At 31.3% G+C, this 11,050-nt stretch overlaps 1 protein-coding gene and 1 long non-coding RNA gene across 4 annotated transcripts; one reads left to right on the top strand and one right to left on the bottom strand.

The window, feature by feature from the left end:
* Nucleotides 1-28: 28 nt before the first annotated feature.
* LOC128394485 (uncharacterized) lies at nt 29-4,250 on the bottom strand. 3 transcript variants are annotated; one of them, XR_008326377.1, is made up of 4 exons: nt 4,122-4,250; nt 3,087-3,992; nt 2,826-2,992; nt 29-2,720 (listed from the first exon to the last, which is right to left on the bottom strand). It is a non-coding gene; the product is annotated as an uncharacterized LOC128394485 (long non-coding RNA). The 3 variants fall into 3 exon arrangements; XR_008326379.1 differs by lacking the exon at nt 4,122-4,250 and having other exon boundaries at nt 29-1,861; nt 1,989-2,720; nt 3,087-4,045; XR_008326378.1 differs by lacking the exon at nt 4,122-4,250 and having other exon boundaries at nt 3,087-3,390; nt 3,463-4,045.
* On the top strand, nt 4,223-10,878 carry LOC128394468 (polyamine-transporting ATPase 13A3-like). Its single transcript, XM_053354798.1, has 10 exons — nt 4,223-5,470; nt 5,695-5,862; nt 6,046-6,398; nt 6,856-9,142; nt 9,225-9,297; nt 9,417-9,713; nt 9,808-9,896; nt 9,971-10,057; nt 10,146-10,282; nt 10,529-10,878. The coding sequence occupies exons 1-10, from the start codon at nt 5,339-5,341 to the stop codon at nt 10,713-10,715; spliced, it is 3,810 nt and encodes a 1,269-aa protein (XP_053210773.1). The 5' UTR covers nt 4,223-5,338; the 3' UTR covers nt 10,716-10,878.
* The last annotated feature ends 172 nt before the right edge of the window (nt 10,879-11,050 follow it).

Below are 11,050 nucleotides of genomic sequence, written 5' to 3'. Positions count from 1 at the left end.
GGCATTGGTTTCATTTTGCTCAATTTTAACAAATTCATCGGACAATTTATTATTATTTTGTTCACTCATGATTAACAATTAACTTGAACCACACAATTTAACACTGATCAATTTAATCACTGTTGATTATTAAAACTTGTCGAGAGTCAATCTTGTTATGAGCCGAAATTTATTGATTCGTTTCGTTTTTTAAGAAACTTTTTCGTTTCCCTCTAACATTTTAAACCTCTCCCACTTTACTAATATTAATATTATTATAACATCGTACGATTTAATAATAAATATCTAGTTAATTATCATGATTAAAGATCAACAATTTATCTTAATCATCTTAAAAAAAACTAAGAGTTACTTTTAATAAATATGTAACAATCAACTCTTGGTACTTTTGGTTATGTTTCCCTATTGAAGGATAACTTCAATTTCTGGTTTTCTGGTTTAATTTGTTATCTGTTCAGAGTCTGATTGTAATTGATAAATTGTTGTAATAATTACTTAATTGTTGAATTAACTTAATTCAACAATTCTCTCTTTTTTTCCTATGCAATCGAGAGAGTAGATTACAATTAGCTTAAATTGTTCATAACGCTTCTGGTAAGATGAGATAATCAATCCAATATCTTATTGAACTTTGATCAATACAACTATTGATTTAATCATAATCTTAATCTTAATCATCAGATTTAATTGACAAATTTAATCAAATTAAAATTGCGAACTGTCAATCATGATGATTTAATGAATATTAAACTTTCTCTCTCATTAATTATTAGTTGATTTCTAATACATTTAGATAGTTAATCAAATTTTGTTTTCATTTAAACAAATTTTCCTAATAATTAAGTGGATGATTAATTGTTGCTATGGGTTAAATTATCTGTCTAATTGTGATTATAATTTGATTTATATTTATTTATTTTTATCTTGATTGTGAGGCGATTGACCATTTGATTTAGTTATCTAAATATTTAGACATCAATTAATTATTACAACTGGTTAATTGCTGTTAATGTGATAGTAAATTGGGTTCCTTTTAATTGTGATTACCTTTCGCCGTCTAGTGTAAGACACAATTAAAACGATTACCTTTCTTAATTGTGACAATTAGATTGTAAAACATACGAATGATAAAAGTTACTCCATTTTAGTTTTTGGTTAGTTAATTGTCAAGGTTAATCAAATCATCATCACCATCGTTATATTATTACAGTTGTTGGTTAAACTTGAAGGTGTGATAGATGTTAATTGTGATTAGAAACATTGTAATTAACAGATTATTATTAATAACCTTAGGATTGTGTTAATTAATGTTTATTGAGGAAGTTAATTGTTAACAGAATGACTCTGATAATTTTTTTTAACAACAATTATCTTTGTCATTGCTTGAAACACAATTAACTGATCCGTCATTAGATTTTCCTATTGTTGAACTTGTGTCTTCTTTGATTGTGTAAAACTGAATTAAATCAATCAGTTATTGATCGATCACTAATTAAACCAGCTTTTTGTGTGATATTCTCAATTTGATTAAGTCAAAAAGTTAATTATAAGCCATTATAACAAAAAAAAGAAACTTAATCAAAACTAATCAGAATAATTGATTACTGATTTTTAGATTGTTAGAAACAGGAAACAATTGACTTTAAACTTTCAAATTAACTCTGAAGTTTTGTTGATTCATCTGGCAATTATCAATCATGTCGTATGATGATTCTAGAAATCAATTCATTCCTTGTTGATAGTGATTTGACCAGAAATCAAATTATCCTGAACAATTGACATGAAAGATTAATTGTTTCCAAAGTGAAATTGTAAACCATTGAAACCATTTGGTTAATACTTTGAATCCATCAATGATCACCTAGAAATTAGAGCAATAAGATTGATTAACTTTGAGGTAATTAAATTTTCAACAAAATGAAGACATCAAGAGACAATAGTTTCAAGTTGATTACTTCCTATTTGCATAATATGTTCAAGGTACACACCCAAAACTCTAGTTCTTGAACAGATAATTACAGAGACATTACTAGGCTATCTGATCATTCATCAACAATTCATCATTCATGAACAATATGAACGAATGAATTTACAAATGATTTAAAGTTTGATTAAATCACAATTGTCCTTAGTTTACCATTATAATCGCACCTCTACCCTTATGATTGGTGATGGTTTTTACCTTTAACCCCAATAGGAAATCTTTTCATTTAGGATATGTCGCTGATATCATGAAGTGAGATAATTAACTTTCTCATGAATACATCAATGAACAATCAAGGCAGGATAATTTTGCTTAGATCATCATGTTCCAATTGAATCCTTTTTTTTCAATTCTTGTTCATTTTCACATATTCCCGTGGTTGTAACCCAATTATTGTCATATAATTGTGATGATTAATACAAAAGTACAATATGTAGAGTTAAATATCAGGTTGGTGTTTTCAACAATCTCCTGTTTAACTTTCTGCTCTCAACTGTTTGTCAATCCTCTGGTTCCTAGAAATCTCATGGTTGAATCATGCTCACTGTTATAACCAGAATATTTCATGTCTCTTCTGACTCTTTTGGACGATATTCATGGTAAATCTTCACGTGGTTAACATGCTTGATGAAAGATTGCAAGAAAGAGTAGAAATGAAATAGACTGAAAAACGAAAGTAAAATAATTTGGTTGCTCCTGGTATTCTGGTGGATGACCTGCAATATATTGATCTCGTCTATGGTAAGAGAATGAGAGAGAAACAGTTTATTATTTCAACAATGATGAGGTAGACAAAAAAAAAGATGAAAAAAAAATCAATCTTTTGTAGCATTAATCTTACCATGAACAGTTAGAATAAAACAAACAGGATATCTCTTTGGTTCCTTGCGAACCTGAGTCATCAATATCACCACTAACATCACAAAAATAGTTCATTAATCTTATATAACGTTAGTAATTTAACTTTGTATGTCCAGTGTGATTATCACCTTCACCTCTGACTTGAATCTGTGGATTGAATAGAGAATAAGAAAAATAATATTCAGAATAATTGAAGAAACATGATGAGGTTGACATTTGAGAGAAAAGAAAAAAAACTAACCTTGACTTTTGATTCTCTTTATAACGGTAACCATTTTGTTTGTTTTTGGCGAGAAAATGATTGAGTAAATGATGAGGAATAATCTTGCACTTTAAACCTTCATCTTTCTCTGAAGAAAAAATATTGACACAAAAGAGAAAATGATTGAGAAAAAGGAAAAAAAAATTCTCACATTTCATTTCACCAAAATAATTTTGACCACAAAGGTTAACCAATTTTTGCTCCTTTGCCAAATGAAAGAAAATGGCGACCAACGTTTCGAGTTTATTTTCTGTTCTCTTTCCTTTTTTTTCCAATAACATCCCTTTAGAATTTCAACTTGAACTGTTAATCATTTGGAATCAAAATTAACTAATCAACGAAACCATCAACAAACCTTGAAGATCCATTTTGACAAGAAGAATATAATTAACCAAGTAATCAATTTTTGTCACTCTCTCATTAAGTTGAGATTTTGAAGGTTCCCCTTTCATCGGGGTTAAACTGGAATTGTTTTGATTGATTTGGTTTCTTCTGGAACAATTAATTAATTAACTGTTGTTGTTGTTGTTTCTCCAATTGACTAGACTTTGTGTCTAAAGGAGTTGGTCGATTATCTTATGGAATATTAAATTGTTACTAAGATAATTTTTTTTTCCTAAATAGAATAGAAAAGAAAAGAAAAATATTCTTTTTCTAAGTTATTCTCTTTGTTCAAAATTGTGATGTAAAAGGTAATTAAAGGTGTTGATGATTAGAAAATTAGTTAATTCCTTGGTGTTGAAACATTATACTCTTTGTGTTGGTGAATTTAGGTTACCATGGATTAAGAAAATTAATCATTTTGATTATCCAATGGAATCGCCTCAAGTTATCAGGAATTATTCATTAACCGTAAACAAATGGAGATAAAACAAAAGATTTCAACTAAATCAGTTCAAGTGAGAGAGGGAAAGAGAGATATGAATACCAGAGAAAGAGAAATAGACAGAGAGAAAAGGATTAAGAAGGAATTGAGAGAGAGGGATGATTATGATGAGAGATTTGATTGTTTACCTTTGAGAAGATGATGAAAAGGAAGAAGAAGAAAAGTGAATAAGCTTATCGGTTTTCTCTTTCTATTTCTCTTTCATTTTGTTCTATTGAAAGATGATGAGAAGGGAAGAGCCGGTGTTGAGAAAAGAGATAGAAATAGAAAGAGAGAAATAAGATGAACATTGGAAATGATGATGAAGGTTTAAGAAAGAAAAATAGACAGAGAAGAAAAGGAAAGAGAGATGAGTTTGTGTCTCTCTTTTTTGTTGTGAGTCGAAGCTCTCACAGGTCGTGAGGAGAAAACATTGTTCATGTTATTTTCCATTCAATTAATTGTTTTCGTTTAATTGTTGTTCATTTTTTTTCTTCTTTAACTCATCACACTTCTTTACTCTCTATCTTTGCCTCTCTCTCTCTCTCTCACTCACTTGATTTCTAATATAATTGTGATGATTATGGAGAAATTAATTACTGTTTAACCTCAACTCTTTTCTCTCATAATCTTCGACATTTTTGTTTTTTACTCTTCTTCTATTCTATTCTACCTTATTCTCATCTAATCCTATCTGGTTGACTTGTTCTTCTTCTTAAAATCCATCTCTAAATATTCATCTTCATCCATATTTCTCACCATATTATCCATCTTTTCAAGTCATTCGAATATTTTAATTTCTTTTCCAGTGTGACCTTTGTTTTCTTCTCTCTCTATATATTTTCTTCTCACCTCAACACATACAAACTTCAGCATTCACAAGGAGAATATATGGGAAAAGGTTCTGGTTGGTAAAGAGTTTTGATTGTTTACTCAATCAACTCGTTCACCAATCTTTCACCTTTTCTTAAATATTGAACCCTTGGAATTGAATAACTTGAGGAGAACCTTTAATTTCTACTGGACATCAAACAACATTTACATTTCAACATTTTAACCTAAAAAAAATGATCTAAATTCTGTTCGTTTCTTTTTCTACCTTTTGAGTTACATACATATTCCTATTATAATACATCTCATACATCTACTACTAGACATAACTACCCGACATCTTTTCTCATCATAAATCAGTGTTACTTATTTTCTACTTTTATCATTAATTGGTTGAGAATATCACCTACATCATCTTGTGTGTTATTTTCGTCCTGTTCTTGTGTCATACTTGTTGTTGCATCTCAATTTCCTCTATTTCTCTACCTTGTGGCATCTTTACCTTTGCTATTTTCTATCTCTTTTTCCTTGGGTTATGGAGAAACCTTATGAACTATCTAATGTATCTGATTTTATAGATACCTCACCAAAACAAAGAAAACAATCAAACCCGACGATCAGAAAAGATGATATCAACTATGTTAATTATCAAGAAGAAGACCAAATGGTAAGTTTAACAATAGAATAGAAGAAAAAAAAAATATTCTATCGACAATTATTATTCCCTTGTCTTCCTTATTTCTTCCTTCCTTTTCCTCTCCATTGATTGTTTCTTTTTCTCTCTCCCTCTCTGTCCTTTTTTCTTCCATTACCTTTTTTCTCTTCCTTGTCTCATCAAATTGTCAGTAGATTTTTTTCCTAATCACTAACTTATTAATCTTATTCTTTTAGGAGGTCTCTGGTTATCAATTATCTAATTTTCTTAGAGCAATTACCTGGTTCATGATATTTCTGACATTAGGACTACTTCGGTTATTATTTCATTGGAAACCTCATTGGATGTTAATCTGTACCCATCGGAGATGTAGACTAAAAGATGCATCTAAAGTTATGTTGATTGTAAGTCGATTGTGACAGTTGGTGTTTTTGTTTTTTTTTTCTCTATTCAGCTAATTCAATAGTCTATCATTACCATTTAGTTAATTGTTTCATTAATACATTTAACCTTCAGTAATTACCTCCAATTTTGTGTGTTTAATCTAATTTATCTTGGTCTTATTTTGATTATGTTTGTCTTCTCAGGATACATACAATCAAATTTATGTGGAAACAATTAAAAAGATGCATTCAGCTGTTTTACCTTATTTTCAACTCAATTGCCAATCAAAAGAAAGTATCGAATCGATTAAAAATTATCCAAATCAATCAAATTCACCCACAAACCATTGGTCATCGTCTTTTGATAAGCCTAAAAAACGCAGTGATGGCGCTTTTAGAGATGCTGATTGTTTCTCCTACTTCGACAATAAAAGACTTCGATACATTTGGGACGAGGAAAGTCAATCATTTGTTAAGCTCAGTGGACTTGATAGAAATGTCGATTGCTCATTTTTTTATCATCAACATGGACTTTCACCAGCTGATCAATCCAAAAGGTGATTATGATTATCTAACATCTTATCTCATCTAATTAACCTTTAAATTGATTATGAAAAAAGTAGTAAAAATTGAACTTTACAGTTATCTTTCCTGATGAACTATCTTTTATTATTTAGAATCTTGAATAATCAAGTCTTCAATTACAAGATTAAATTTAATTAGCCCTTAATTAACAATGTTGTAAGCTGAGGCAATAATGTTGACTCATTTTGAGAAAATAATTGTTATTCATCTGGATTATCATGAAACGTAAGATTATTAATTACCTGATGAAATAATTACCTACGTAAATGAAATAATAGATTAGTTGAAAGCTATTCTGTTTATCATTAAAAGGATAAATCAATGGATTAGATTAAGCTTTTTTTGGCGCTTTTTTAAATCAAGTTCCAAATTAGATTTGATTAATCAGTAAGATTTTTAATAAGTTTAACTTTTTCTTTTCTCTCCTAGACTGAAATTGTTTGGACCAAATGCTATTGTCGTCGAAGTACAATCGATCCTTCAAGTATTTTTCAATGAAGTTCTTGAACCTTTCTACGTTTTTCAAATCTACAGCATCGTTCTTTGGTGTTTCGATAACTACTATTATTATGCTTCTTGTATTCTCATGATGTCAGCTTTATCATTGGGATCATCTCTTATCCAAATCCGTCGGAATCAGCGGCAACTTCGTGATACAGTTCAAGGTGTTGACGCGGTTACAGTTTGTCGGGGTAATGATGAAACGGAAGAAATTGAATCAAGTGATCTTGTTCCCGGAGATGTAATAATTTTACCTCCATACGGATGTATAATGCAATGTGATGCAGTTCTAATTAGTGGTAATGCCATTGTTAATGAATCTGTTCTTACGGGTGAAAGTGTTCCAGTTACCAAGATTCCACTTTTATATCATGAAGATGATTTTTATAATTCTAAGGAACATGGTAAACATACTTTATTCTGTGGTACTAAGGTCATTCAAACTCGTTACTATGATAGCTCAAAGGTTAAAGCGGTGGTCATTCGTACTGGTTTTCTAACCTCAAAAGGTGAACTGGTTCGATCTATTATGTTCCCAAAGCCGGTTGATTTTCATTTTAATCGTCAAATATATAAGTTTATTTTATGTCTTGTGGTTCTCGCTGGTCTGGGTTTCATCTATTCTGTGATATTAAATGTTAAACGTGGTGTCTCCGCCAAGGAAATTTTTCTCAAAGCATGTGACCTGATAACGGTTGTTATACCACCTACCCTGCCCGCTGCGATGACCATTGGTGTTGTTTATGCTCAATCACGATTAAGACGTTCTAATATTTTTTGTATCTCACCAAGATCCATCAATATCTCCGGTTGTTTGGATTGTGTTTGCTTTGATAAAACTGGTACATTAACTGAAGATGATCTTAGCTTTTCCGAGATTATTCCAGTTGATCCTATCACATCTCGATTAACCTTTCCCGTTCGTAATCCGTCTCAATTACCCACTGGACCAATATTATCTTGCCTGTCAACCTGTCATTCATTAACAATTATTGGAGACAATTTAGTCGGCGATCCATTGGATTTGAAAATGTTCCATGCAACCGGATGGATATTGGAAGAACCTTCAGTTGATGACGAAAATAAATATGATCTATTAGCACCGACAATCGTTAAACCAGGAAATTCTGGTATCGATGCTGATGAGGTGATAAACAACGATATTGAGATTGGCATCTTGCGACAATTTCCTTTCTCATCTAGTCTACAAAGAATGTCAGTTATCACTCGTCTCCTTGGAGACGATCATTTTGTCCTTTACGCTAAGGGAGCACCGGAAATGATCTCTAAATTGTGCCTTAAGGAAACCATACCCTCCAATTTTTCCGACATCCTAATGGGTTATACGGAAAAGGGTTATCGTGTTCTGGGTATTGCATCTCGTGATCTTCATTTATCTTACTCTAAAATGCAACGAGCACCTCGAGAAGAGATTGAACAAGATATGAAGTTCTTGGGTCTTCTTGTCATGTCCAATGTCCTCAAACCAGAAACAACTTATATCATTCAAACACTTTCAACGGCTAACATTAGATCGGTCATGATTACCGGTGACAATATGTTAACAGCTCTAAGTGTAGGTCGGGAATGTTTAATGATTAAACCAAATGATAAGGTTGTATTGTTGGACGCAATTGAACATGATTCATCTGCACTATCACCTCCATCGTTAACTTGGAGATTTGCCAATGCAGATCATCAATCAGCAACAAAACCCTTTGAAAACAATGGCAACAATAATAATCATCATAACGATCATCAACTTAAATCAACTAGTTTAGATTTTGTTAAGGTTGTCATTGATTCTGATGAGAAATTACATATCGCTATTACTGGTAAAACATTTCGAGTACTTCGTGAATATTATCCTGACCTTTTAAACAAAGTAGCCATTCGTGGCACCATTTTTGCTCGTATGGGACCAGATCAGAAACAGCAACTTATCGAGCTTCTTCAAGATTTAGGCTATTATGTTGGTATGTGCGGTGATGGTGCCAACGATTGTGGTGCTCTCAAAGCTGCTCACGCAGGTATCTCACTATCAGATACGGAAGCATCGGTGGCCTCACCTTTCACCTCAAAGACACCAAACATTTCCTGTATACCTGTTTTAATTAGTGAAGGTCGAGCCTCTCTGGTAACGGCCTTTGGTATCCTAAAATACATGGCCTGTTACAGTCTTGCTCAATTTATTTCTGTAATTATTTTGTACGCTGTAAGTATTGATACGAAAAAATTTCCTAAACACTTATTAATTACAACTAATTAATCAACAATTTTTATTCCCTTTCTCTTAGTATCATTCAAATCTATCAGATATGGAATATCTTTATATTGATCTGTTTTTAATCTCTCTTTTCTTCGTTCTTTGTGAGTATTATATTGACAACAATCAATATCATAATCGAGAGTCACACTCTATTATTATTACATAATTGTAATTGTTTTTCTCATCTCTATTATTGTCATATTATTTTTGGAAAAATCAGTTGGTCGCACTGAGTCTTTCACTGAACTTTCAAAGAATCCTCCTCCGTCCTCTTTGGTTGGAATTGTTCCTCTTGCCTCCTTATTCCTGCAAATAGTTATCATAATCATCTTCCAAATGACCGCAGTGGTTGTTTTATGGGCCCAACCCTGGTACATTGTCCACACTCCGATTGATGAGGAAGATGTCGCTTGTCACGATAATTATGCCATATTTTCCGTCTCCGTTTTCCAATACATAAGTCTTGCTCTGGTATTTGCCAAAGGAGCACCTTACCGGAAGCCAGTTTACTCCAATAGTTAGTTTTAATTACAATAATAATAACAAAACACTCTACTTAATTAATAGCATCACAGACTAACTAATGTTTATCTTAATTCCTAATCATACAGAATGGTTCATCTCAGCTATAGTGGTTATGACTATCTTAACTTCTTACATAATTCTCATTCCTCCGCCATGGCTTTCTTCACTTCTAGAGGTAAATTGTCATGATTAACATAAATCAACATTGATATTAATTATCTTCTTTATCCTTTTTCTATTATCTTTCAGCTGGAGGTTACTGGTGTTGCCATGGAGTTTAGATTTTTCTGTTTACTCTTGGCTTTATTAAATTTTATCTTTTCTTACCTTGCTGAGGTTCGTTGATTTAATTATCTATACACTTTGAATGGAATTAATTCTCTCTTTTTATTTCTACCCCTTTCTCTTTCTATCATTTCAATAGTCCTTTATTGTTGATTATTTAATCCACGTTAAATTGCGATCACTTCAATGGGTTAAATCATTTTCTGGTCAAAAACCTTATGAGATAATTGAACGTGAGACTGAAAACAACACTACTTGGCTTCCACCGAGACTTAGGTAAATATAACTAATTCATTGAAGAGATTTTGTTTTACCATTATACAAGATTAATAATCCTTTTTTTTTTACTACTCTCACAAAGATTAAGTATTTAGATCATAATTCTTGGCAAAATGTTAAACCTCTTAATCCTTTTTCATTGACTCTCTAGTCTTACATGTCTATGTCTGACTTTTTCCAAGTTTATTATTATTATTTATTAACACTAATATTGTTTCTTTGTTTTCTTTTTTTTCTGTTCAGTCTCCCATCAAGTTTATCAGATCTTCAAGAAGCTGCTACAATTATGTGTGAAAATGGAGATGATGACATTGATTCAGGAAAAAGGAAACATTCAACCGATGCAAATGGAATTTCCTCCAAAGAATCTAATTCAGAATCTGGCATCTCTCTTTCATCTCCAGCATCAATGGCATCGGATAAAGTTTAATTTCTTCAAGATAACGATTTTGTTAATTCTAATTATCGATAATATTTACCAATAATAATCAAAGAGACAACAAAAAATTGTTCTGTTCATAAACTATACACAAATTGAGATACAAAAAAAAATAAGAATTATGTTCATTGATTAATATATAATATTTGTAATACATTGTCTTTCTTATTTGTTATTAATCTTCAAAAAGCTTAAATTGCTATTTGAAGTTAAGTTTGTTTTATTTTCTAATCTATTAATTATAACATCGAGAGTTAACCAAATGATTAAAAGGTCTCCGTTTCCCATAACCGAGACCAATTGTAGAAACTTTTCAATCAACTCTC

This window comes from Panonychus citri, unplaced genomic scaffold, assembly GCF_014898815.1.
Source record: "Panonychus citri isolate SS breed McGregor unplaced genomic scaffold, ASM1489881v1 Contig00021, whole genome shotgun sequence".
In the NCBI taxonomy this organism is placed as follows: Eukaryota; Metazoa; Arthropoda; class Arachnida; order Trombidiformes; family Tetranychidae; genus Panonychus; species Panonychus citri.
This window is presented reverse-complemented; position numbering and strand designations above follow the sequence as displayed.